Source organism: Oncorhynchus clarkii, chromosome 6 (genome assembly GCF_045791955.1).
Source record: "Oncorhynchus clarkii lewisi isolate Uvic-CL-2024 chromosome 6, UVic_Ocla_1.0, whole genome shotgun sequence".
In the NCBI taxonomy this organism is placed as follows: domain Eukaryota; kingdom Metazoa; phylum Chordata; class Actinopteri; order Salmoniformes; family Salmonidae; genus Oncorhynchus; species Oncorhynchus clarkii.
This window is the reverse complement of record NC_092152.1, coordinates 71,949,430-71,977,413: the sequence shown is the minus strand read 5'-3', so window position 1 is coordinate 71,977,413 and position 27,984 is coordinate 71,949,430. Positions and strand designations below refer to the sequence as shown.

General features: G+C 42.6%; 2 protein-coding genes across 3 annotated transcripts in view; one reads left to right on the top strand and one right to left on the bottom strand.

Moving 5' to 3' along the window:
• LOC139411566 (cGMP-inhibited 3',5'-cyclic phosphodiesterase 3B-like) overlaps window positions 1-2,929 on the top strand; it is an 88,797-nt gene extending 85,868 nt beyond the window's left edge. The window contains exon 16 of one of the 2 annotated variants that reach the window (XM_071158098.1): window positions 84-2,929. In XM_071158098.1, coding sequence (XP_071014199.1) covers window positions 84-292 — 209 coding nt within the window. In that variant the 3' untranslated portion in view covers window positions 293-2,929. The remainder of the gene's footprint in view (window positions 1-83) is intronic. The other variant, XM_071158097.1, reaches the window with a different exon arrangement.
• On the bottom strand, window positions 2,838-22,867 carry LOC139411567 (vitamin D 25-hydroxylase-like). The gene is made up of 5 exons (XM_071158099.1): window positions 22,590-22,867; window positions 21,633-21,774; window positions 20,823-21,455; window positions 6,095-6,424; window positions 2,838-4,808 (listed from the first exon to the last, which is right to left on the bottom strand). Exons 1-5 carry the CDS (start codon window positions 22,827-22,829, stop codon window positions 4,627-4,629), a joined length of 1,527 nt encoding a protein of 508 aa, XP_071014200.1. The 5' UTR covers window positions 22,830-22,867; the 3' UTR covers window positions 2,838-4,626.
• Between the last annotated feature and the right edge of the window lie 5,117 nt (window positions 22,868-27,984).

The window sequence follows — 27,984 nt, the reverse complement described above, 5'->3', positions numbered from 1 at the left end:
AAGAGCAGGAGTTTTTTTTTCTTGCTAGTACGACTAAAAAGCTTTGGGATGTTAAATCCTTTTTTGTGTGTGGTCCCATGCAGAAAGGAGAAACGGCCGGCGTCGGCTGTTCTGCAACATCATGCAGCACCTGACAGAGAACCACAAGGTGTGGAAGAAGACCATCGAGGAGGAGGAGAAGAGCAAGGAGAAGCAGCAGGCCGACAGCCTGCCTCTCAGCCTGTCCCCTTCGCCCTCCGACGACCAGATCCAGGTCATTCAGGAGGAGGAGGAAGGAGAGGAGCGCCAGTAGCATGATGAAGAAGAGGAAGAGGAGGGACAGAGCCAGGATGCTCGGGAAGGGCGGAACAGTGAAGGCGAAAGTCCTTCAACTCCTCCCTCTTACACGCTCACACACACACACACACAAATATTTATACACAACACATACGTGCACACACGTACTATAGACATATACACAAACACATACACACACAGGATGACCCTGCTGGATCTCCACACGTTGAAATTGTCACTGTGCCGACACGCTAATGCAGTCATGTTGTTTTGAAAAAAGGCCTTACTACTGTGAGGGGATTCTTGCTGCAATGGTGGGAACCCCACTCCTATGCACTTTCACCCCATGGAGAGTAGACCAAGAACAAACACCAGTGAGGACACTGGTGTGGAGAGGAAGAGAGGAAAAGGGTCTGGATGTGCCCTCCATGGTGATCTGGCTGTAATGCTGCCTTGAACGCAGAGCACTTAACTCTCCCTTAGGTACTAAAACAAATCCTATGATTTCAAATAAAGGAAAATAAAAAACACCTTGACGTGGTTGACATCCGTTACCAAAGCGAACAGTTCAAACGTGGAAAGACAAGAGACTGAGACTGTTTCAGGCTCACTGTCAGGAATATTCTAGATTTATATATCAAATGTGCCTGTCTGAACCTTTACTGAGTCTCCTGGTCCAGACCCTAGGTTGGTCTGTGCAGTCCTCTCCCCTTGCTGGAGACACCAAACACTGTATCACTGACTCAGTCACAGAGACGTTGTGGAGATGTTGACTGAAAATGAGCATTATACCTGCATCGTTTTTGATGCCTTTTATTCATGTGTACCACCTGCCTTTTATGTTTCCTTCTTTTTATTGGTTTAATTTAGTTGGTGTGAGCGTGTGTATGTGTGTGTGTGTTTTCTTCAGGAACGCTTGGTCGCAAGTCATTGAAATGTTGTCGGAGATGAGATGTTCTCTGTTGTTCCAATGGAGTGCTGTTCCAATGAAGGGATGTTTTTTTCTTTTGATTATATCTATTTTTTCCACGGTTACTCAGGATTCTCGTGAAGTTGAATAATTATTTTGCAAGAATTTAAGTAATTGACTTTAAAACAAAATCTCGGTGATTGAAATAGTTTTTAATCTTTGTATGAACAACTTGAAAAACAAACACATTCAAGCAATTGAACTGCTCCTCTGTGATAGAGCAAAGTATGTCCTGTGTTTCTGTCAAACTCCGCTGTTGGCTTGATCTTCTAAAGACCTCACTGTAGAATTGGGATCCTTGATTGTCAGTTGACTGTAAAAGACCTGTTTGCAGCAAGGCAACATTTTGTACAGTAAAATCCCATGATTATTCATGTACCAGTATAGGTAAAGGTGTTTTTGAGTGCATTGCTGTTGGCATTGTTTTTACACATACTCTGTCTAGCTAACCTCTTCATTTCATTTCAGTCATTCTACAGACACTGATGTTTTGACAAAAACTATAGATCTTTGCCAAACCCACAACCAGGCCAGGACTTAAGTAATCCAGGGTTTCACCTTTGTTTTGGTTTTATAGTGTCTTATTCTCTGTACCATAAGACGGTTTAATACTAATAGTTCTATATTTCTCTCTGTAAAAACTCTAGGCATTCCACTAGAAAAAGAGTTTAATGAAAGAGATGGCAGACTCTGCAAGCCAAACTCACTTATCACCCTATTAAGTCATTTTCTCTGGAGAAGGAAGTTCTCAAATAGGCAGTGTAATTCAAGCTAGTATATTTAAAGACAAAAAATATATATATAAATGTCCACATTTTACTACCAAACAAGTGTTTAGCTCTGCACAAAAAAATTATATCTGCATATAAATATAGTGTATAAATATATTATATTTTTTAATTAATCAACAGAATGCATCTGTTTTCTACACACAGCTGACTGTACAGTGAGACCCTGTAATTCTCATCCTGTTTCCAGAGTTTTTATCTGATACTACAGATGTTGAACTGTGGGGTTTGGTGTTTTTCTTTTGGGTTCAGCATCTCCCTGCTCCTTATCATAACCACTTTCTCTCTCAACTCTTGTGTTGTCTACTCAGTCCACCCAACCAGTGCCAAACTGTCCCTGCTCACTGCCCAACCTCTGGGCCCTCATACACTGGGCTTGCTATGGTTGGACCCAGAGGTCTCTTTGAGCTCCATGTCCCACAGCAGGCTTAAAGTGATGCTGGTGAAGCCCAGCCCAGGTGTTGTTGTATGAGAGCTCACGACTCCTAACCGTGGCCCTTCAGTCCGTTCGGGTTGAGTGACACTGTATCTCTTAAGTTCTGATGGTGAATTGTGATGCCTCTGCCACCTCCCCCCACATTTTATGGCTCATTATGTTGTAAAAGTTTGTTTGTTGGCTTGTCACTGTGCAGTCTCACGAACCACAGTGTCCTCTACTGTTCTTGTCATAAAAGTCTCTATGAATGGCTGTTACCCATATGTAGCATTGAGATATGTATGTCTGTTGTAACCATATCAAAATTGTGGGGGAAATGATTTTTGTTATTTATAGCTGTCATAAAACACCATCCCTAAAAGAACTGTTCTCTCAAATGATTTTATTGATACATACACACACCTACTCAATTGTAACTGTGTGTGTGTGTGTGTGGCATAAAAATCCCCTTGAATGTAACTGTACTATAACTTTGTCCTTAAAGTGTTTAGATCCTCCTGCCAACAACCACAGTTGGAACACTGATGTTTGCTGAAATGACTGCAATGTTACAGTTTCAATGCACACAAACAAGGCGCTCATCCAGGCGAATTGGCAGTCTGTCTACCTCAGCATAACTTTCTGAGAAGTGCAGTTAGTAGTTAGAGGTATGCTGGGTGCCAAAAATAGCCAGAGACATTACATCAATATGAAATATTACCCAGTAAGTCTGATGTATGCACAGCACAGCATTGGAGTTTTTTTTCTAGCCCTTTGGTCTGTTGAGTAGAAGTGAGAGGTCACTTAAGGAAATGGGTGACGCCCCCCCAGGCTCAGCTCCAACAACATGAAGATTATTTATAGTGTCTGTGTATCCCTGGACGACCCAGTCTGGACACATTCTGCCGGCTCACTGCAAAAGTCCATGTCTGACTAGTCCTGTACTGTAGTTTAGATAGACCTATGTTTTCTCTCCAGAAATGTTTCCTATAACTTATTGAGAGAAATACTGTCAGCATGTTGAAGAAAAAGAACAAGCGGCATAAAACATATGTAACTTGAATTTGTCTTAGGAAAGGCACACCATAAACATTGTAAGAAAGGTAAGTGGAGTACCAAAACGGCATTGAATTTGTCTTAGGAAAGGCACACCATAAACATTGTAAGAAAGGTAAGTGGAGTACCAAAACGGCATTGAATTTGTCTTAGGAAAGGCACACCATAAACATTGTAAGAAAGGTAAGTGGAGTACCAAAACGGCATTGAATTTGTCTTAGGAAAGGCACACCATAAACATTGTAAGAAAGGTAAGTGGAGTACCAAAACGGCATTGTTCTTATTACAAAGTATGACCATAATAGACAAAAGTCAAATTTACTTAAATCACAAAGGACAGCATCACAAAGACATTTTCAACAAATATTGCAGTGGCTTTCTGAGAGAAGGCTTTTCCATGGAAGAATCCCTAGAGAGATCGGGTTCATTGTTAGTTCAGACTGCTTGATATGGCACTGATCCAGACTAAACACCATGTCCAGAGCCTTCTAGGAAAAGCTGGCTGCTAGTCTACTTATTTTCACTGTGCTGTAGAAACAGCTGAAACTACCCACTGGGAACAGACATCAATTCAACGTCTATTCCACGTAGGTTCAATGTAATTTCATTGAAATGACATGGAAACAACAATGATTCAACCAGTGTGTGCCCAGTGGGTAATGTTCCCATTTCTCATCTAGGCAGGCTGTGAGAGAGAAGACAGGGCTGTGAACCATCATAGAGGTCCATCCTGTCAATCATTGATGTAATCCCGCAGGGAAGATGAGACATTTGATTATAAGGACACAGATAAAAAGTAAATTCTAATTCAAGATTAATTCATAGTATATGTCTGCATGTATTGTTTAAATATTCACACTTCTTATCTTCTCGATTAAACTTACTGAGAAGTTCCACCTGATATTTCAGGATCTTGCCAGTAACATTTCTGGTGATCCTGTGACTTTGCAAATGGTGCTGTGCAAACATGCAATTGCTCAGAAACAACCATCGGCTGATGTTTAGAATTCTAGCAGTTCTGTGTAAAACACAGGGTAGGAGTCCAAGCTCTAGACCCCTGTTCTGTTCTGACTAAACCCCTAACCCCCCCACCCCTTCGGGCTGTGCCTTCTGAGAATCTGTCACTGCTGCCTGCGGACGGCGCAGATGGAGTAAGGCAGCGGCTGCAGTGTCATGCCCAGTTTGGGGGTGAGGCTTGGCACTGTGCCGGGGGGGAACTGCAGGTGGAAGCGCTGCAGCATGGTGGTGAAGAACAGGAACATCTCCATCCTGGCCAGATGCTCGCCCAAACAGTGACGCTTCCCTGAGGACAAACCACACAACATGGATTGAGTTTTGTGAAGATCATGTCATACTTTGTATCATCTACTCTACTCAGAGGAGGCTGGTGAAGGGAGGACTGCTCGTCGTAATGGCTGACATGAAATCAACGGAACGGTATCAAACCATTCCATTCCAGCCATTACAATGAGCCGTCTGCCGATTTAGTGACACCAGCTACTACTGACTACTGTTTTCCAGTGAACATTCAACCAATACAACATATCTATTGTACTCAATGTATCTGTTAAGTGATAGTAAAGGACCTTTACTATCACTGTAATCAGCTGTTTAGTGTTTACCTTATTAGGATATAGGTTATGGCTGGGAAAAGGTTGCATACACAGCGCAACTTGAGCAATAGAGGGAACCACATGTATGGGTGGTATGACAGATAATTTGTTTTGTTTGAACTGACATGGTGGTGTTTTTCTGTCTTAACAGTACTTTCCTTTACTAATGGCAGCGTTGTAGTCTGCAATAGCCCCAGGGACAGGCTTGCTCACCAGTCTATTAATTAAGTGCTCAAATAGATTACTGGGCCTTCATACCCGTAAGGTTGTTGTAATACCGGAGAGGCTCTAGCTTTTATTACATTTGACTCATTGTAGGTAAAATGAAATAAGATCATAGCTGGGGTATACAGTTAAAGACATGCTCCGGTACTTTGGCAACTAAGAAAGTATTTTTCAATGTGTAGTTCATACATGCATAATCTATGAGCAGAATTACTGTCTTACTTCAATTAGACACGAAATCCCTATTTTGAAAGCGACTTTTATTGAAGCTGTGCTGCGTTATTTTCCCTACATTTCCCTCCACGTGGGCCTGCCACCTAGCAATTTGAGTTATAGCCAATGAGCTTCAGCCTCTCACATTTGAGTGACAGGTAGCAAGAGGCCTGCCCAGCATTATCCAATGAGGTTGCAGGGCGGGCCCAGCTCAGTGGACACAGTACAGAGAGAGAGAGAGCAATGACGTGATGCACATATCTGCATATATGTGACGTAGCATGCAATTTTTGGGGACCATTTTTGGCTCATGAGTGCTACTTTCAGAACTACTGCCTAAAACGTATACAAACATACAGAAGAATCTCTAATATATTGGAATTTCATGCCCATGATGACTATTAACCCTGTTTTTAAGCATTACCATTTAGATTAGGCAAGAGGAGAGTCATTCAAGTGAGAGGGTGTACACAGTATGTGTGTGAGAGTCTGTGCTACTCTCTTTGGGGACCTAGGAGTGGAAAGAAGCCAGACTCACCCAGAGAGAAGGGTAGGAAAGCTTCCCGTCGGACAAAGTTTCCATTGCTGTCCAGGAAGCGATGTGGTGAGAAGGTTCCAGGGTCGCACCAGTACTTCTCATCAAAGTGCACAGAGTACAGGTTGGTGATGACCATGGTGCCTTTGGGGATGTTGTAGCCGCTCACCAGTGTGTCCTGAGTGGTGGCGCGGAAGATACCCAGGGGCACAATGTTACAGAAGCGCAGGACCTCATGTAGCACCGCTTCCACATAGGGCATCCTCTTTTTGTCTGCAAGCGAGGGGGACTTCTCACTTCCCAGCACACTGTCCAGCTCCGTATGCACCTTCTCTACACAGAGGAAACACCAGCAGCAAACTGTCAATACCTTTTCATCACAATGTGCTTTCTGCTTGCTAAACTCTAAACTCGAGGGTGACTGTTGTTGATGTGTGCAGAGGGTCCCTGGTTCGCGCCCGGGTATGGGCGAGGGGACGGTCTAAAGTTATACTGTTACACCTGGCACCTACTACCATACCCCATTTAAAGGCATTTAAATATTTTGTCTTGCCAATTCACCCTCTGAATGGCACACATATATAATCCATGTCTCAGGGCTTAAAAATATGTCTTTAACCTGTCCCCTATCCTTGTTTAGTTTATTAATTCAACCATTTAAAAAACAAGTACACACAAAACTTGACAAACCCATACATGCACATGAGTAAAATCATGGAGGATAACACACAATAAAGTCTGGGACTTATTTTCATTGTGGTCCTCTTGAAACAAGATGGCTAGGCAAGATCGAACACAGTTAAACACAGTACGGCATTGAGATAATTAAACATAAAAACAAAGAAGAATTACATTTATCTCATCATTGCAGTTACATTGTAGGGGTTATTCGTATGGGCACAGAAGACATCAAACTTATTTTTACTTTATTTTTAAAGCTGCCCAGAGAGGACGTTGTTTTTATGGGCAGAGGCAACTCATTCCATTCTGAGGCTCCAGAATACAAGAAAGTTCTACGCTGAATAGTGTCCAGCTGCTTAATGGACCCTATTCTGACTACACTACTGAAAGAGCTACTTCCTGAGCCTGGTCCGGCTATGTTGATCATAATAAACGGCTCCCTATCCTCCGGATGTGTACCAAATGAACTAAAAATGGCAGTAATAAAGCCTTTCCTGAAAAAGTCCAAACTTGACACGGAAAATTTAAAAAACTATCGGCCTATTTCGAAAAAGCTTTTGTGCAGCAGCAACTCACTGCCTTCCTGAAGACAAATAATGTTTACGAAACACTCCAGTCTGGTTTTAGACCCCACCATAGTACTGAGACGGCACTCGTGAAGGTGGTAAATTACCTTTTAATGGCGTCAGACCAAAGGCTCTGCATCTGTCATCGTGCTCCTAGACCTTAGTGACGTTTTTGACACCATTGATCACCACATTCTTTTTAAGAGATTGACCCTCTTGGTCTACACGGAAAAGTTCTTGCCTGGTTTAGATCTTATCTGTTGGAAAATATAGAATTGACTCGCTTTGGATGGTTTGCCCTTTCACAAATCAATTGTATGTTTCGGTGTTCCTCAAGGTTTCATTTTAGGACCACTTTTGTTTTCACTATATATTCTACCTCTTGTTGATGTCATTCAGAAATACAATGTCAACTTTCACTGCTATGCGGACGACCCACAGCTGAACATTTCGATTAAACATGGTGAAGCCCCAAAATTGCCTACCCTGGAAGCCTGTGTTTCAGACATAAGGAAGTGGATGACGGAAAATGTTTTACTTTTAAACTCGGGCAAAACAGAAATGTTTGTGCTAGGTCCCAAGAAACAAAGAGATCTGCTGTTTGATCTGAAAATGAATGTTGATGGTTATACAGTCTCAAATAAAACTGTGAAGGACCTCTGCATTGCGCTGGACTATCTTTTGACGAACATATCAAGAATATTTCAAGGGCAGCTTTTTTCCATCTTTGTAACATTGCACAAATCTGAAACTTTGTACAAAAATGATGCAGTAAAGCTAATTTGCTTTTGTAACTTTTAGATTAGACTACTGCAATTCTCTCCTCTCTGGCTACCCGGATAAAGCAATACATTAAATTCAGTTAGTGATAAATACAGACCACCATAGTGCCTGTGCCCAAGAACACTAAGGTAACCTACCTAAATGACTACCGACCCATAGCACTCACATCTGTAGCCATAAAGTGCTTTGAAGGGCTGGTCATGGCTCACATCAACACCATTACCCCAGGAACCCTAGACCCACTCCAATTTGCATACCGCCCCAACAGATCCACAGATGATGCAATCTCTATTAGAGGTCAACCAATTATGATTTTTCAACGCCGATACCGATTATTGGAGGACCAAAAAAAGCCGATATCGATTAATCAGATGATTTTTTAAAGTTATTTGTAATAATGACAATTACAACAATACTGAATGAACACTTATTTTAACTTAATCAATTTAGCCTCAAATAAATAATGAAACATGTTCAATTTGGTTTAAATAATGCAAAAACAAAGTGTTGGAGAAGAAAGTAAAAGTGCAATATGTGCCATGTAAGAAAGCTAATGTTTAAGTTCCTTGCTCAGAACATGAGAACATATGAAAGCTGGTGGTTCCTTTTAACATGAGTCTTCAATATTCCCAGGTAAGAAGTTTTAAGTTGTAGTTATTATAGGAATTATAGGACTATTTCTCTCTATACGATTTGTATTTCATATACCTTTGACTATTGGATGTTCTTATAGGCATTTTAGTATTGCCAGTGTAACAGTATAGCTTCCATCCCTCTCCCCGCCGCTACCTGGGCTCGAACCAGGAACACATCGACAACAGCAACCCTCGAGGCAGCGTTACCCATGCAGAGCAAGGCGAACAACTACTCCAAGTCTCAGAGCGAGTGACGTTTGAGACGCTATTAGCGCGCACCCCGCTAACTAGCTAGCCATTTCACATCGGTTACACCAGCCTAATCTCGGGAGTTGATAGGCTTGAAGTCATAAATAGTGCAATGCTTAGAGCTGCTGGCAAAACGCACGAAAGTGCTGTTTGAATGAATGCTTAGGAGCCTGCTGGTGCCTACCATCGCTCAGTCAGACTGCTCTATCAAATCATAGACTTAATTATAACATGATAACACACAGAAATACAAGCCTTAGGTCATTAATATGGTCGAATCCGGAAACTATCATTTCGAAAAACAAAATGTTTATTCTTTCAGTGAAATACGGAACCGTTCCGTATTTTATCTAACGGATGGCATCCCTAAGTCTAAATATTGCTGTTACATTGCACAACCTTCAATGTTATGTCATAATTACGTAAAATTCTGGCAAATTAGTTCGCAATGAGCCAGGCGGCCCAAACTGTTGCATATACCCTGACTCTGCATGCAATGAACGCAAGACAAGTGACACAATTTCACCTGGTTAATATTGCCTGCTAACCTTTCTTTTAGCTAAATATGTAGGTTTAAAAATATATACTTCTGTGTATTGATTTTAAGAAAGGCATTGATGTTTATGGTTAGGTACAGTTGGAGCAAAGACAGTCCTTTTTTGCAAATGTGCACCGCATCGATTATGTGCAACGCAGGACAGACTAGATAAACTAGTAATATCATCAACCATGTGTAGTTATAACTAGTGATTATGATTGATTGATTGTTTTTTATAAGATAAGTTTAATGCTAGCTAGCAACTTACCTTGGCTTCTTAATGCATTCGTGTAACAGGCAGGCTCCTCGTGAGGCAGGTGGTTAGAGCATTGGACTGGTTAACCGTAAGGTTGCAAGATTGAATCCCTGATTGAAGCTAAGGACCCTGCGACTAAACACCTCCCTCTGCAACTGGATCCTGGACTTCCTGATGGGCCGCCCCCAGGTGGTAAGGGTAGGTAACAACACATCCGCCACGCTGATCCTCAACACAGTGGCCCCTCAGGGGTGAGTGCTCAGTCCACTCCTGTACTCCCTGTTCACTCATGACTGCATGGCCAGGCACGACTCCAACACCATCATTAAGTTTGCCGATGACACAACAGTGGTAGGCCTGATCACCGACAACAACAAGACAGCCTATAGGAAGGTCAGAGACCTGGCCGTGTGGTGCCAGTATAACCTCTCCCTCAACGTGATCAAGACAAAGGAGATGATTGTGGACTACAGGAAAAAGAGGACCGAGCATGCCCCCATTCTCATCGATGCAATAGAGCAGGCTGCAGTGGAGCAGGTTGAGAGCTTCAAGTTCCTTGGTGTCCACATCTCCAACAAACTAACATGGTCCAAGCACACTAAGACAGTCGTGAAGAGGGCACGACAAAAACTATTCTCCCTCAGGAGACTGAAAAAATTTGGCATGGGTCCTCAGATCCTCAAAAGGTTCTACAGCTGTACCATCGAGAGCATGACTGGTTGCATCACTGCCTGGTATGGCAACTGCTCTGCCTCCGACCGCAAGGCACTAGAGAGGGTAGTGCGAATGGCCCAGTACATCACTGTGCCAAACTTCCTGTCATCCAGGACCTCTTTACCAGGCGACGTCAGGCTGTTACCAGGCTGTTCTCTCTGCTACCGCACGGCAAGCGTTACCGGAGCGCCAAGTCTAGGTCCAAGAGGCTTCTAAACAGCTTCTATCCCCAAGCCATAAGACTCCTGAACACCTAATCAAATGGCTACCCAAATGGGTATCACCTATGCATAGTCACTTTAATAACTCTACCTACCCCATTGACTCTGTTCCGGTACCCCCCTGTATATAGTCTCACTATTGTTATTTTACTGCTGATCTTTAATTAATTGTTACTTTTATTTCCTATTCTTACCTGTATTATTTTTAACTGTATTGTTGGTTAGGGGCTCGTAAGTAAGCATTTCACTGTAAGGTCTTGTTATATTCGGCGCATGTGACTAATAAAATTTGATTTGAAATATTGCTGCTAGAATCTTGATTAGAACCACAAAATGTTATCATATTACTCCAGTACTGTTACTTCCTGTTAAGGCTAAGTTCAAGATTTTACTGCTAACCTACAAATCATTACTGTAACGATGAATCTGTGAGTCGCAAAGCAGGAGAAACGTTTAATAAAGCAACAAACATGAAACGAGACAACATAACAGTGGCGCTTACTTGTAAACACTGGAACAATATTGACTTAGGAAGAAACCCAAGGAAGTGACAGATATAGGGGAGGTAATCAGGAAGGTAATGGCGTCCAGGTGAGGACAGGCTTCCATCTGCAGGTGTGTGTAATGATGGATGCCAGGTGTGCGTAATGATGGATCGCAGGACCGGTGGTTAGTAGACCAGAGGGGAGGAGCGTGAGTAGATGTGTGAATTACATGGACTTGCTCATACCTACAGTGCCTTGCGAAAGTATTCGGCCCCCTTGAACTTTGCGACCTTTTGCCACATTTCAGGCTTCAAACATAAAGATATAAAACTGTATTTTTTTGTGAAGAATCACCAACAAGTGGGACACAATCATGAAGTAGAACGACATTTATTGGATATTTCAAACTTTTTTAACAAATCAAAAACTGAAAAATTGGGCGTGCAAAATTATTCAGCCCCCTTAAGTTAATACTTTGTAGCGCCACCTTTTGCTGCGATTACAGCTGTAAGTCGCTTGGGGTATGTCTCTATCAGTTTTGCACATCGAGAGACTGAAATTTTTTCCCATTCCTCCTTGCAAAACAGCTCGAGCTCAGTGAGGTTGGATGGAGAGCATTTGTGAACAGCAGTTTTCAGTTCTTTCAACAGATTCTCGATTGGATTCAGGTCTGGACTTTGACTTGGCCATTCTAACACCTGGATATGTTTATTTTTGAACCATTCCATTATAGATTTTGCTTTATGTTTTGGATCATTGTCTTGTTGGAAGACAAATCTCCGTCCCAGTCTCAGGTCTTTTGCAGACTCCATCAGGTTTTCTTCCAGAATGGTCCTGTATTTGGCTCCATCCATCTTCCCATCAATTTTAACCATCTTCCCTGTCCCTGCTGAAGAAAAGCAGGCCCAAACCATGATGCTGCCACCACCATGTTTGACAGTGGGGATGGTGTGTTCAGGGTGATGAGCTGTGTTTTTTTTACGCCAAACATAACGTTTTGCATTGTTGCCAAAAAGTTCAATTTTGGTTTCATCTGACCAGAGCACCTTCTTCCACATGTTTGGTGTGTCTCCCAGGTGGCTTGTGGCAAACTTTAAACAACACTTTTTATGGATATCTTTAAGAAATGGCTTTCTTCTTGCCACTCTTCCATAAAGGCCAGATTTGTGCAATATATGACTGATTGTTGTCCTATGGACAGAGTCTCCCACCTCAGCTGTAGATCTCTGCAGTTCATCCAGAGTGATCATGGGCCTCTTGGCTGCATCTCTGATCAGTCTTCTCCTTGTATGAGCTGAAAGTTTAGAGGGACGGCCAGGTCTTGGTAGATTTGCAGTGGTCTGATACTCCTTCCATTTCAATATTATCGCTTGCACAGTGCTCCTTGGAATGTTTAAAGCTTGGGAAATCTTTTTGTATCCAAATCCGGCTTTAAACTTCTTCACAACAGTATCTCGGACCTGCCTGGTGTGTTCCTTGTTCTTCATGATGCTCTCTGCGCTTTTAACGGACCTCTGAGACTATCACAGTGCAGGTGCATTTATACGGAGACTTGATTACACACAGGTGGATTGTATTTATCATCATTAGTCATTTAGGTCAACATTGGATCATTCAGAGATCCTCACTGAACTTCTGGAGAGAGTTTGCTGCACTGAAAGTAAAGGGGCTGAATAATTTTGCACGCCCAATTTTTCAGTTTTTGAATTGTTAAAAAAGTTAGAAATATCCAATAAATGTCGTTCCACTTCATGATTGTGTCCCACTTGTTGTTGATTCTTCACAAAAAAATACAGTTTTATATCTTTATGTTTGAAGCCTGAAATGTGGCAAAAGGTCGCAAAGTTCAAGGGGGCCGAATACTTTCGCAAGGCACTGTATCTCTCTGATTTGGTCATGCTGTACATACTTACACATACTCTACGGTCACAAGACGCAGGCCTCCTTATTGTCCCTAGAATTTCTAAGCAAACAGCTAAAGGTAGGGCTTTCTCCTTTAGAGTTCAATTTTTACGGAATGGTCTGCCTATCAATGTGAGATACGCAGACTCAGTCTCCACCTTTTAGTCTTTACTGAAGACTCATATCTTCAGTAGGTCCTATGACTGAGTTTAGTCTTGGCCAGGAGTGTAAAGGTGAACTGCAAGGCACTGGAGTGACAAATTCCCCTTGCTGTCTCTGTCTGGCCGGCTCCCGTCTCTCCACTGGAATTCTCTGCTTCTAACCTTATTATGGGGGCTGAGTCATTGGCTTACTAGTGCTCTTCCATGCCGTCCCTAGAAAGGGTGTGTCACATCATGCCAGGATTTTGCCACTATACTTGACTTGAGTGTGTTGAGTCACTGACGTGATCTTCCTGTCCGGTTTTGCGCCACCTCGAGCTCGTGTGCTGGAGGGTATCTTCGTGGGCTATACTTAGCCTTTTCTCAGGGCAGAAATGGCGCCTTAAGAAATGGCAGCAGTTTTACGGGCGCCCAAGCAATTGTGCTATTATGTGGGTTTTTTGCGTTATTTGTAACTTATTTTGTACATAATGTTTCTGCAACTGTATCTTACGGCAAAAAAAGAGCTTCTGGATATCAGGACAGCGATCAATCACCTCGGATTAGACAAAGATTTTTTCTTCAACGAACAAGACATTCTCCAAACATTCGGCAGGGCCAACATCCCCGTTATTTGCAAGAGGAAGCGACGCAGGTACAGAGGACAAAGAGCCGGATGCCCGGTCAGGACCCGGAAAAGGCGAGTGGGAAAGCTGCCGTTACTGTAAATACTACTCGCCAACGTGCAATCATTGGACAATAAACTAGACAAGGTACGATCACGAATATCCTACCAACGGGACATGAAAAACTGTAATATCCTATGTTTCACGGAATCATGGCTGAATGACGACATGGATATTCAGCTACCGGGATACACGCTGCACCGGCAAGATAGAACAGCACACTCTGGTAAGACGAGGGGGGACGGTCTGTGCATATTTGTAAACAACAACTGGTGCACGAAATCTAAGGAAGTCTCTAGATTTTGCTCGCCTGAAGTAGAGTATATTGTGAAAAATTGCAGGCCACACTACTTGCCTAGAGAGTTTTCAGCTATACTTTTTGTGGCTGTCTATTTACCACCACAGACAGATGCTGGCACTAAGACCGCACTCAGTCAGCTGTATAAGGAAATAAGCAGGAAAGGAAACCACTCACCCAAAGGCGGTGCTCCTAGTGGCCGGAGACTTTAATGCAGGGAAACTTAAATCAGTTCTACCAAATTTCCATCAACATGTCAAATGTGCAACCAGAGGGGACAAAAAGTCTAGATCCCCTGTACTCCACACACAGAGACGCATACAAAGCTCTCCCTCGTCCTCCATTTGGTAAATCCGACCATAACTCTATCCTCCTGATTCCTGCTTACAAGCAAAAATTAAAGCAGGAAGCACCGGTGACTCGGTCTTTAAAAAAGTGGTCAGATGAAGCAGATGCTAAATTACAGGACTGTTTTGCTATCACATGTTCCGGGATTCTTCCGATGGCATTAAGGAGTACACCACATCAGTCACTGGCTTTATCAATAAGTGCATCGAGGAAGTCGTCCCCACAGTGACTGTACGTACATACCCCAACCAGAAGCCATGTATTACAGGCAACATTCTCACTGAGCTAAAGGGTAGAGCTGCCGCTTTCAAGGTGCGGGACTCTAACCCGGAAGCTTACAAGAAATCCTGCTATGCCCTGCGACGAACCATCAAACAGGCAAAGCATCAATACAGGGCTTGAATACAAGATTGAATCATACTACACCGTCTCTGACGCTCGTCTTATGTTTTATAGACTACAAAGGGAAGCACAGCCGCAAGCTGCCCAGTGAGACGAGCCTACCAGACAAGCTAAAATCACTTCTATGCTCGCTTCGTGGCAAGCAACACTGAGGCATGCATGAGAGCATCAGCTGTTCCGGACGACTGTGTGATCACGCTCTCTGTAGCCGATGTGAGTAAGACCTTTAAACTGGTCAACATACATAAGACTGCGGGGCCAGATGGATTACCAGGACGTGTGCTCCGGGCATGTGCTGGCAAACTGGCAGGTGTCTTCACTAACATTTTCAACATGTCCCTGATTGAGTCTGTAATACCAACATGTTTCAAGCAGACCACCATAGTCCCTGTGCCCAAGAACACAAAGGCAACCTGCCTAAATGACTACAGACCCGTAGCACTCACGTCCGTAGCCATGAAGTGCTTTGAAAGGCTGGTCATGGCTCACATCAACACCATTATCCCAGAAACCCTAGACCCTCTCCAATTTGCATATTGCCTCAACAGATCCACAGATGATGCAATCTCTATTGCACTCCACACTGCCCTCTCCCATCTAGACAAAAGGAACACTTATGTGAGAATACTATTCATTGGCTACAGCTCAGCGTTCAACACCATAGTACCCTCAAAGCTCATCGCTAAGCTAAGGATCCTGGGACTAAACACCTCCCTCTGCAACTGAATGCTGGACTTCCTGACGGGCCGCCCCCAGGTGGTGAGGGTAGGTAGCAACACATCTGCCACGCTGATTCTCAACACTGGAACTCCCCAGGCGTGCGTGCTCAGTCCCCTCCTGTACTCCCTGTTCACCCACGACTGCATGGCCAGGCATGACTCCAACACCATCATTAAGTTTGCAGACGACACAACAGTGGTAGGCCTGATCACCGACAACGACGAGACAGCCTATAGGGAGGAAGTCAGAGACCTGGCCGGGTGGTGCCAGAATAACAACCTATCCCTCAATGTAACCAAAACCAAGGAGATTATTGTGGACTACAGGAAAAGGAGGACCGAGCACGCCCCCATTCTCATCGACGGGGCTGTAGTGGAGCAGGTTGAGAGCTTCAAGTTCCTTGGTGTCCACATTAACAACAAACTAGAATGGTCCAAACACACCAAGACAGTCGTGAAGAGGGCACGGCAAAGCCTATTCCCCCTCAGGAAACTAAAAAGATTTTGCATGGGTCCTGAGATCCTCAAAAGGTTCTACAGCTGCAACATGGTTGCATCACTGCCTGGTAAGGCAATTGCTCGGCCTCTGACCGCAAGGCACTACAGAGGGTAGTGCGTACGGCCCAGTATATCACTAAGCTGCCTGCCATCCAGGACCTCTACACCAAGCGGTGTCAGAGGAAGGCCCTAAAAATAGTCATAGCCTGTTCTCTTTAATACTGCATTGCAAGCTGTACCGGAGTGCCAAGTCTAGGACAAAAAGGATTCTCAACAGTTTTTACCCCCAAGCCATAAGACTCCTGAACAGGTAATCAAATGGCTACCCAGACTATTTGAATTGTGTGCCACCCCCCCAACCAACCCCTCTTTTTACACTGCTGCTATTCTCTGGTTAACATATATGCATAGTCTCTTTAACTATACATTCATGTACCTACTACCTCAATTGGGCCGACCAACCAATGCTCCCGCACATTGGCTAACCGGGCTAGTTGCATTGTGTCCAACCCACCACCCGCCAACCCCTCTTTTACACTACAGCTACTCTCTGTTCATCATATATGCATAGTCACTTTAACCATATCTACATGTACATACTACCTCAATCAGCCTGACTAACTGGTGTCTGTATATAGCCTCGCTACTTTTATAGCCTCGCTACTGTATATAGCCTGTCTTTTTACTGTTGTTTTATTTCTTTACCTACCTATTGTTCACCTAATACCTTTTTTTGCACTATTGGTTAGAGCCTGCAAGTAAGCATTCCCCTGTCCGGGGGGTACCTGTTGTATTCAGCGCACGTGACAAATAAACTTTGATTTGATTTGATTTAGTAAACTGGTGGGCTGTTGATTCAATACGGCCCCCCGGAATAATGCTCAGATCACATAAAGAATTTGCGATAGTAAAGTTTTGAAAAACGTATTTGTTATTCAAATTAAAAACCCAATGAATACTCGCCTTTGTGTAATGATTTAACTCCCACCGCTTGTGGGACATTTATTTTGAAGGCACGTATAAATAACAACTGCACGAGGACAGACAGTGACTGACAGGCTGACACACATCACAGTTATAAATAGTAGCTCGCTAGAAATTGTGCAAAAATCTGTTTTTCAAAGAAAATGAAAGTAGATAATGAATGTAGGGTGTTCCAGCAAGAGTGGACATTTAAATATTTATTTATTGAGGTATCAGGGAAAGCTGTGTACTTAGTGTGCAAAGAGAACATCTCTGTCTTGAAAGGCTACAACTTGTCCCGACACTTCCAGACGAAGCGTGCAGAGAAACATAGGAATATGTCTTCTGAGCAGAGGGAGAGTGCATCGAAGGAGTTGCTTTCTCAGTTGCAAAAGTAGCAAGGACTTTTCACAAAACTGCATTCAGAAAACTATGGAATTGCGAGAGCTAGCTATGTACTGTCCCACAAAATTGCTAAACATAGCAAGCCATTCGCTGAGGGCAAATTCATTAAAGAATGTTTCATTGACTCTGCAGCAATACCTTGCCCCGACAAGAAAGAGCTGTTTGAAAATGTTTCCCTGCCAAGAAAAACAGTGACACGGAGTGTTGAGGATATCGCAGAGAATATGGAACAACAGTTGAAAGACAAGGTAAAGGAATTCACCTATTTCTACAAACTACAAGGGAAGGGCCTTTTTGCACATCAGATGTACAGCCTTGTCAAAGCCTTCAAGGGAAAATTAATCCTCCTGACCCACCAAGTAGAAGCCAACAATCTCACCCATCTTCTGACACTACTAGTCTGTTCCCTATCAGATGACCAGCGGAAGAAGTATACATCGCTGCTGTGTGCTTTGAACGGTGAGTTTTCTCATCATTTTGAGGATTTCAAAGTGTTGGAAAATGACAAGCTGTTGGTTTCCTCTCCTTTCACCTTCAATGTGAATAACGCTCCCACTGACCTGCATCATGAACTTATCGATCTTCAGTCTGATGCAGTGATTGGAGAACTACTCAAAACAATGTCACTGACGAGGTTCTATGCCTCTCTCAATGAACAAAACTTTCCAAAGATTAGGAGTCATGCTCAAAAGATGTTTGTACTGTTTGGGTCAACCTATGTATGTGAACAGGCATTTTCAGTGATAAAATATAAGAAATCAAAGCACAGATCATCTGTTACTGACTTTCGCCTCCCAGCAATTTTGCGCATAGCGATGTCAAAACTATACCTGACTTCACTGCTCTAGTCAATGCCCATCCGAGACTTCACTCCTCACACTGATTGAGTAGTTTAAATGTAATGTTGAGCTCTCTTTCTTTCTTGTGTTTTTGTGCATACCCGTTAACAAGAGTTCTGTCCGTGGTGCTGAATGCACAGTGTACTTTTGTATAATGTATAATGTACATTATGTATAATGTATAATCCTGAATATATGATTCTGGCCCGTGATGTCAAAAATATATTCTAATGTGACCCTCCATGGAAAATAATTGCCCTGCTCTACAACCACTGGGATTATTATTTGAGCCTGCTGGTCATCTATGAACGTTTGATCTTGAAAAACGATCTGGCCTTAATGGTCATGTATATTTATACATTTTTGTCATTTAGCAGATGCTCTTATCCAGAGTGACTTACAGTAGTGAGTGCATACATTTTCGTACACTTATAATCTCAACCCGGCACATCCAGAAGAGGACTGGCCACCCCTCAGATCCTGGTTCCTCTCTAGGTTTCTTCCTAGGTTCCTGCATTTCTAGGGAGTTTTTTCCTAGCCACCGTGCTTCTGCATCTGCATTGCTTGCTGTTTGGGGTTTTAGGCTGGGTTTCTGTATAAGCACTTTGTGACATCTGCTGATGTAAAAAGGGCTTTATAAATAAAATTGATTTCATTGATTGAAGTGGATTTAACAAGTGACATCAATAACGTGGTCAGTCTATGTCATTGAAAGAGCATAATGTTTTATACACTCAGCGTATACCTTAGTAGTGAAATAGTTTAAACAAAAATCTATTAAAAAACGATTATTAATTACCTACAAACATACACTCCCCTCCGTATGTATTTGGACAGTGAAGCTAAAATTGTACATTTGGCTCTATACTCCAGCATTTTGGATTTGTTAACAAATGTTTCATATGAGGCGAAGGTACAGAATGTCACCTTTCATTTGAGTGTATTTTCATTTATATCTGTTTTAAAGTTTAGAAATGAAAGCACTTTACTTATCTAGTCCTCCCATTTGAAGATGTCATATGTATTTGGACACATTCACTTATAGTGTATTAAAGCGGTCTAATGTTTAGTATTTGGTCCCATATTTCTAGTACGCAATGACTACATCAAGCTTGTGACTACACACTCGTTGGATGCATTTGGAGTTTGTTTTGGTTCATTTGGGGTTATGAATGATGGATGATGACTGGAGTAATTTTATTTCCAATTCATGACATCCCTAATCATGGTAGCATCCACATTAATGTAGCTGTGTTCAAAAACACAATTTCATTCTTACTTACAATACAAGTGTCTACAAATATTAAAATACAGTACATTGTCCACCATTCACTTCCTATTGGGCCAAGCATAATCTGAAACACAACCAAAACAAGCTGTAAATGAATCCAACAATTTTTTAAAGTCACAGCTTGATGTAGTCATTGTGTGCAAGGAATATGGGACCAAATACTAAATTTTTTACTACGTTAAAACACTAAGTGAACTTGTCCAAATACGTATGATGTCTTCAAATGGGGGGATTAGATACATTTGCTACATGCTTTCAATTCTAAACGGTAAAACAGATATACATTATATATATATAAAAAATACCCTCAAATAAAAGGAACATTCTGTCCTGTCACCTAATATAAAATATTTGATATCAAATCTAAAATGGTGAATTATAGAGACACATTTACAATTGTAGCTTCACTGTCCGAGGGGAGGGAGTGTATACCTTTGTACAGTTGAAACAAAAAAATTATACCTTAGTTGCTGTATATTATGAAAGGTTAAATAAGGACGAGGCAAGTCCCTTTACTGGACACCAGAGGAGAAGAGGAGAAAGAAAGACCAAGGATGACCTGTTAGCGAACCGTTGAAACTGAGCTTAATACCAGAATAGGCCTCATCTGAAAAAGAGACAAACAAAATAGAAAAGGACAGGAAGAGATGGAGGGACGTTGTGGAGGTCTTATGCACCACTTGACATGATGAGGCCTGAGTAAGGACAAGGCAGGGTGCTAAGAGGCCTGATTAAGGACAAGGCAGGGTGCCATGAGGCCTGAGTGAGGACAAAGCAGGGTGCTATGAGGCCTGAGTGAGGACAAGGCAGGGAGATAAGAGGCCTGAGTGAGGACAAGGCAGGGTGATATGAGGCCTGAGTGAGGACAAGGCAGGGTGATATGAGGCCTGAGTGAGGACAAGGCAGGGTGATATGAGGCCTGAGTGAGGACAAGGCAGGGTGATATGAGGCTTGAGTAAGGACAAGACAGGGTGATATGAGGCCTGAGTGAGGACAAGGCAGGGTGATATGAGGCCTGAGTGAGGACAAGGCAGGGTGATATGAGGCTTGAGTAAGGACAAGGCAGGGGACTTGGTGCTGAGGCCTACTGTGCTATAAGGCAGCACACTGACCTTGAATGTTGGGGTAGAGGGCCATGTAGAGCATAGCCCAGCGTAGGGTGTTGGTGGTGGTCTCCGTGCCTGCGATGATGAGCTCGCCCACAGAGTAGATTAGGTTCTCCCTGGAATACGGGGTGCCCAAGTCGCCAGCACTCTTGTCCAACTTGTTCAGGTAGTCGTCGATGTAGTGGCGCGGGAAGTTGCACACTCTGCCCTCCGAGAAGCGCCTGATGATCTGCTCCAGGAAGTTATAGACCTTGGCTGCGTTGCGGAACAGCTTCTGGTGCTTTCCAAAGGGGAGGTACTCGATCAATGGGAAGGCGTTGTAAAGGAAGGCCCAGCCACTGACGGCCAGCTCCACATTCTCACTGAAGATCTCAATCATGTGCTGGAAGTCACAGTTGTCGTACGTGAAACGCTCGCCGAAGATGATGAGGTTGGTGATGTTGGACACAGCATTGGTTACCAGGTGCTTTGGGTTAAAGGGTTTCCCTTTGTGTTCGTCGATGGCATCCACAAAAAACATGCACTCTTCCAGGATCTTCTGGTCGAGGGGCTTTTGAAAACTGCCAAAGTAACGAAAGGAGTTGCTGGCCAGTTGACGATGTTCAATCCATCCGTTGCCAAATTTAGCATTCAGAAGTCCTGAGAAGGAAGATATTGAGATTAGAGCAGACATAATGAGACCTTACTGAGCATGTACCATAACATAGCCTAGAGAGTTCGATAACACCAAGCTTGTATTTGCATGTAATATCTAATAACAATATACCAATGTAATAATGTGCATATTTCAGAATACATTATAACTGACTTTCTTACCTCCCATTTTTGTCATTTTCATAAATAAAGGCAGCGATGGCCGGTCAGAAAATACATCACCCTGGTGGTACAGGCATTCTCTGATGGCATCATATCCATTCAGAACCACTGCTGAGTAGCCTCCCAAATCAAGACTGAAAATCTGAGATAAAATACTTGAATAAATAGACATCCAAAATAATATGCCATTTATTTTCCCAAAATATGTTTCATTTTTTATTTTCTTTGAAAAAGTAGTATGACATAACATCTAAATTGCAAATGATCTATTAGGCTAGTTTAGAGGTAGTCTGGCTCTATTTGCCGAGGCATGCTGACTAAGCGTACCTTCGCCATTTTTCGAAACCCTGCAAGCGCAGCTGGAGCCTGCCAACACTTAGCGAATAGCGAGCCTCTTCTGTTCAGTTTCTGAGTTTTTTTTCTAGGCTGACGCAAGAATGGAGCGTCCATCCTAACTAATATTTTGACATACATAAGGAATTCTGGGGTGTGTCGGATGATTATTTATGTTTGAACCTTTATTTAACTAGGCAAGTCAGTTAAGAAGTTATTTTTTACGATGACAGGTTAACGGTGAACAATGTGTTGACTGCCTTGTTCAGCGGCAGAATGACAGATTTTTACCCTGGCAGCTCGGGATTCGATCTTGCAACCTTTCGGTTACTGGCCCAATGCTCTAACCACTAGGCTACCTGCAAACTTTATTTCAATGTTTTTTCACGAATGCAATTAAAGCAACTTTGAGATTCTGTTTTGTAATGAAAAGCGCCATATAAAATACATATTGTAATGCAAAAATCCGTATTCATAAATTAACACTCAATAGGCTAAACCGCAATAGTTAACCGGTTTGAGCACAAGAAGACTAGCCTACATGGGGGTGCACACAAGTAGCCAACACAAAAAAATGCCTAGGTTTAGTCAAGCCACTTTGACACAATAAGGTAAGTACCGTACCTGCCCATGGATTTCACTCTGTTTCTTCATAAAGACGTGCGGTTCTGTTGCTAGAGACATAATGTTCCCTATGACAGGGATAGGTGACGGTCCAGGAGGGAATCCTCGTGGTCTCCTCTGCTTCACAAGCTGCCGGATCAGCAAAAGAACAATAAGGGAAATAAGTAAACTACACAGACCTAAGAAAGCCTGTCCATGCGACACTTCTGAGACTAGGGATGATAACTGAATTAATACCATTTTTCTCTCTCTAACTTTGCTGTCTGTACTAAGCTCTCCTCTGTGAAAGAGTTATGTAGGCTATATCATCTTGCACATGTTTCTATCCCCTGCCTCTACCCAATAGGATACTTCTCCCTCTACAAGGCTAAGTTTGGCTGGAAGTTTAGCTGTGATGACTATCGATGAACTTTGATCAGCCTTCGATCAATTCTAGCAATCAACAAATCGTGATTCAGCTATTTCTGAGGATTTGATTTCCCAATGATGATTCCTGGCTATTTGTTGGCATGCAGCATAACTTGCCGGCCAGCTGGCACCACACGGATCAAATTGGTTAAAAAAAAGCTATATTTTTTCACCGCTGATTCAGCCTGTACTCAGACTAGACATAACATGGTAAACAAAACTTCGGGACACTCAATTTAGCATGATATATTACATTTGTTATGGTTACATAAGACAGAATGTTACTAAAGGCAGAAACAAAAGGCTGGTGGATAATTAGCAACTTTGCAACTACTTACTACGTTTTAGCTACTTTGCAACTAGCATGTTAGCTAACCCTTCCCCTTAACCCAATAATCTAACTCCTAACCCTAACCCCAACTTCTAACGTTGGCATTAGCCACCTAGATAAAGTTAGCCACAACAAATTGAAATTCATAACATATATGTATTGAAAATTCGTAACATATTGTCACAGATTAATAAATACCATACCAAACCTAACATATACTAATTTGAGTGTCTTGAAATATATATTTTTTTCTGTGTTACGTCTACCCCTGAGTCCAAATTGGCTGATCCCATTGTCATAGCTTACTTTCTATGTGAGTGTTGTTTAGACTGTCTTATATCTAGACACATTGGCATTATGCAGCAAAAGCAAGGTTCATGTTTGATTCAAGAGAGCTATTTCTATAACTCATAGCCTAATGCTGTATAATAAATACAATATTTATTTCAAATGCATGTGATATAACACATAGGCCTAACCTATAACACAATTTTAAAATACCTAGGTCATGGAGTAAAACATGTCCTTGTCTGCATTAGGATATAAACGTCGCCCTATACTATGTTGTTGCATTAGGATAAACTTCACCCTATACTGTGTTGTTGCATTAGGATGTAAACTTCGCCCTATACTGTGTTGTTGGAACACCCTACAATCAGTAGGATACAAGAATAGATCAATCACTTTCTTCACAATTGTGCCATTCTGTCTGGGATGTGTTCTTTTTGGTAGGCTACACCAGCACCAACATGCAGTCTGGGTTGTACATTAACGGTATTACAATATAAAGATGAGTATCTTTACCCAAGTAAAGTGTCAATCATTAGTGTCAATCATTAATGCAAACAACTTGCAGAATGTCTGTCTATAAGGGCAAAAGGCGAGACCCAGATGCAGACAAAGGAGGCAGATGGTTAGTCTTTGTAGTTTATTTATAATCCAAAAGGAGAAGGCAAGAGCCTGGTCTTGGACAGGCAAAATGTCAAAACCAGATTCTGAGTCCAAGGGGTAAAGAATGACAGACAGGCTCGATGTCAGGGCAGACAAAAGGTACGGAGTCCAGAAAAAACAGGCAAGGGTCAAATCTGTGAAGATTGGAAAAAGAGAATAGAAAACACGCTGGTTGACTTGAAAACATATAAGACAAACTGGCACAGAGAGACAGGAAACACTGGGATAAATACACTGGGGAAAATAAGCGACACCTGGAGGAGGTGGAGACAATCACAAGAACAGGTGAAACAGATCAGGGCGTGACAATGTCATATCATGTAAACAATCACAAATGATTACAATAGCAATGCTCACGCTATATGGCACATTTCTTCCTACATTAACCTCCTGTGGCTCTATGCACTATAATGTACCTTGTCACAGCCCTTTGGAGCATCGAGAGAACCTGAGGACATCATTCAGATCAGAAACTGACCCAGGGTATATCAAGTCTCCAGTGGTGTAAAGTAATTCAATGAAATACTTTAAAGTACTACTTACTGCAAGTAGTTGTTTTGGGTATCTTTACTTTACTATTTCTATTTTTGACAACTTTTACTTCACTACATTCCTAAAGAAAATGTACTTTTTACTCCATACATTTTCCCTGACAACCGAAAGTACTCGTTACATTTTGAATGCTTAGCAGGACAGGAAAATTGTCTAATTCATGCACTTATTAAGAGAACACGTGGTCATCCCTACTGCCTATGTTCTGGTGGACTCACTAAACACCAATGCATCTTTTGTAAGTAATGTGTGAGTGTTGGCTATCCCCCTGGCTATCCAAACATTTTCAAAACAAGAAAAGCCGTCTGCTTTGTAGAATTTGAAATTATTTATACTTTTGATACTTAAGTATATTTTAGCAGTTACACTTACTTTTTATACTTAAGTATATTTAAAACCAAATACTTTTAGACTTTTCCTCAAGTAGTATTTTACTGGGTGACTTTCACTTTTACTTGAGTAACTTTCTGTGAAGGTATCTTTACTTTTACTCAAGTATGATGATTGGGTACTTTTTCCACCACTGCAAGTCTCCAATAGGTTACGTTGGGGTGTGGAAGGAAAGCCTACTCAGCCATTTCAGTGAAGTACTGTACCACACATTTCTCCAGTAGTGTGTCTTACACGGAACCCAAACCGTCTGTGCGCGTGTGCCATCATGCGCCATCGTGCATAAATGTATGTTGTCCCCCCACAACAAACGTGATCACGACACGCAGGTTAAAATATCAAAACAAACTCTGAACCAATGACATTAATTTGGGGTTAGGTCAAAAAGCATTAAACCTTTATGGCAAGGTAGCCATAAATGTAGCTAGCTTGCTGTTGCTAGCTAATTTGTCCTGGGATATAAACATTGAGTTGTTATTTTACCTGAAATGCACAAGGTCCTCAACTCCAACTATTAATCCACACACAAAACGGTCAAACTAATCGTTTCTAGTCATCTCTCTTCCTTCCAGGCTTTTTCTTCTCTTGACTATGCGATTGGCAACTTTCATAAATTAGATGCATTACCGTCCCAGACCTCGTTCATCTTTCATCTTTCAGTCACCCACGTGGGTATACCTGCTTCTATAAACCAATGAGGAGATGGGAGAGGCAGGACTTGCAGCGTGATCTGCGTCAGAAATAGGACTGACTTCTATTTTAGCCCTTGGCAATGCAGACGCTCGTTGGCGCAATAATTGAATAATATAGATTTCTAAATGTATTTTGCAACTCTCCCGCACGCGATGCGAGCGGTGTAGTCAGCCTGTTAGGCCCTGCAGATAGCAGTATAGGTGGAGTAGAGGTTGTGAAAGGGTCTGACTGGGTCGAGAACGTATACGAAAACCTTCTTGCAACCACCATGGTTCTATTGTGATCAAATCAAATTTATTTATATAGCCCTTCTTACATCAGAGAAATACTCCAGATATAACAGACTGGCCCTAGCCCCCCGACACAAACTATTGCAGCATAAATACTGGAGGCTGAGATAGGAGGGGTCAGGAGACACTGTGGCCCCATCCGATGATACCCCGGACAGGCAGGATATAACCCCACCCACTTTGCCAAAGCACAGCCCCCACACCACTAGAGGGATATCTTCAACCACCAACTTACCATCCTGAGACAAGGCCAAGTATAGTCCACGAAGATCTCCGCCATGGCACAACCCAAGGGGGGGCGCCAACCCAGACAGGAAGACCACGTCAGCGACTCAACCCACTCAAGTGACGCACCCCTCCTAAGGACGGCATGGAAGAGCACCAGTAAGCCAGTGACTCAGTCCCTGTAATAGGGTTAGAGGCAGAGAATCCCAGTGGAAAGAGGGGAACCGGCCAGGCAGAGACGGCAAGGGCGGTTTGTTGCTCCAGAGCCTTTCCGTTCACCTTCCCACTCCTGGGCCAGACTACACTCAATCATATGACCCACTGAAGAGATGAGTCTTCAGTAAAGACTTAAAGGTTGAGACCGAGTTTGCGTCTCTCACATGGGTAGGCAGACCATTCCATAAAAATTGAGCTCTATAGGAGAAAGCCCTGTGATGGCTAAGGGAAGCACAGGCTACATCCCAAATTGCACCCTATTCCTTTTATAGTGCACTACTTTTCAGCATTGCTCTGGTTAAAAGTAGTGCACTATATAGGGAATATGATGCCATTTGGAAAGAAGCACAGTGTCTGAGGTGGATTCAGAACATCACTGCATGGTGGCATCAGACAGAACAGGACTGACTGGTCAGGACTGGTTCATGGTTGTCACAGTCATCATAGCATGGGAATAATTGAAACCCCCTTAAAGAGTTACCCTCTCAAGCATTATGCTGCACATCCAGTTATAGTTGACCTTATGCTCTGTCCATAGGCTACTGGCAGAAATTAAGGACATTAATAGTGGGATCATTTATTAAGCGGTGCCTGTTCACTAACCACACACCTAAACACAGATCTGGGCTTGTATTTATAAAGCATCTCAGAGTAGGAGTGCCGATCCAGGATCAGGTCCCTCCTATGTCAAAACCGACCCTAGATCAGCATTCTGGTATGCTTTATGAATATGGGCCCAAATCTGGATCAAATAGTAGTGTACCTGTTGATTCTGGAGGTCCTCTGTATCGACTGCCTGTCCACTCAGTGTGTGGTGACTTGCTCCTCATTAGTACCAGTGATGTCTGTTTACCCAGCCAGACATTCCTTCTTGCTGAGGCAGCTGGCAGAGATGCTTATTTTTTTCTCCAAATGTAACAAACCCGTCTCCCCAGACCTCACCCAGTGATTTGGATTTGTTATCGCCATTTAATCAGGACATTCAAGGAAACTGCTTTTCTACTTCCCGCCAGCCCCCAAGATACAACAAACTATCCAGGAAGCATTTTATACATCAATCAAAGACATCATTGAATTAACTTGTTCTCACTGTTGAATGGAAACGTCCACTTGTGACTGTGTTGGGAAGGGCAGACCAACAGACCTTGTGCTTACTGGAAATCAGCCCTACTACTTGAATACTGTAGGCACAACGTCAAATCGGTTGACAAACCCTTAAGATGTCAGCTGCTAATTTTCAGATTTACACCACATAAACACAGCCATTTTCACTGGACTATCTGTTGCTATCTGTTGCTGCCAAGTCATTATTTCCCTGGGTTAGCCTTGCAATAACCAA

What these genes read in the sequence shown, in the direction of transcription:
- LOC139411567 (XM_071158099.1), bottom strand. Translation starts at nt 22,829, where the DNA reads ATGGTATTAATTCAGTTATCATCCCTAGTCTCAGAAGTGTCGCATGGA. An exon ending in CCTCTACCCCAACATTCAAG is followed by an intron (nt 6,425 to 20,822) that starts GTCAGTGTGCTG and finishes TCCTCTGTGTAG; the next exon opens with AGAAGGTGCATACGGAGCTG. An exon ending in TTTCCTACCCTTCTCTCTGG is followed by an intron (nt 4,809 to 6,094) that starts GTGAGTCTGGCT and finishes GTTTGTCCTCAG; the next exon opens with GGAAGCGTCACTGTTTGGGC.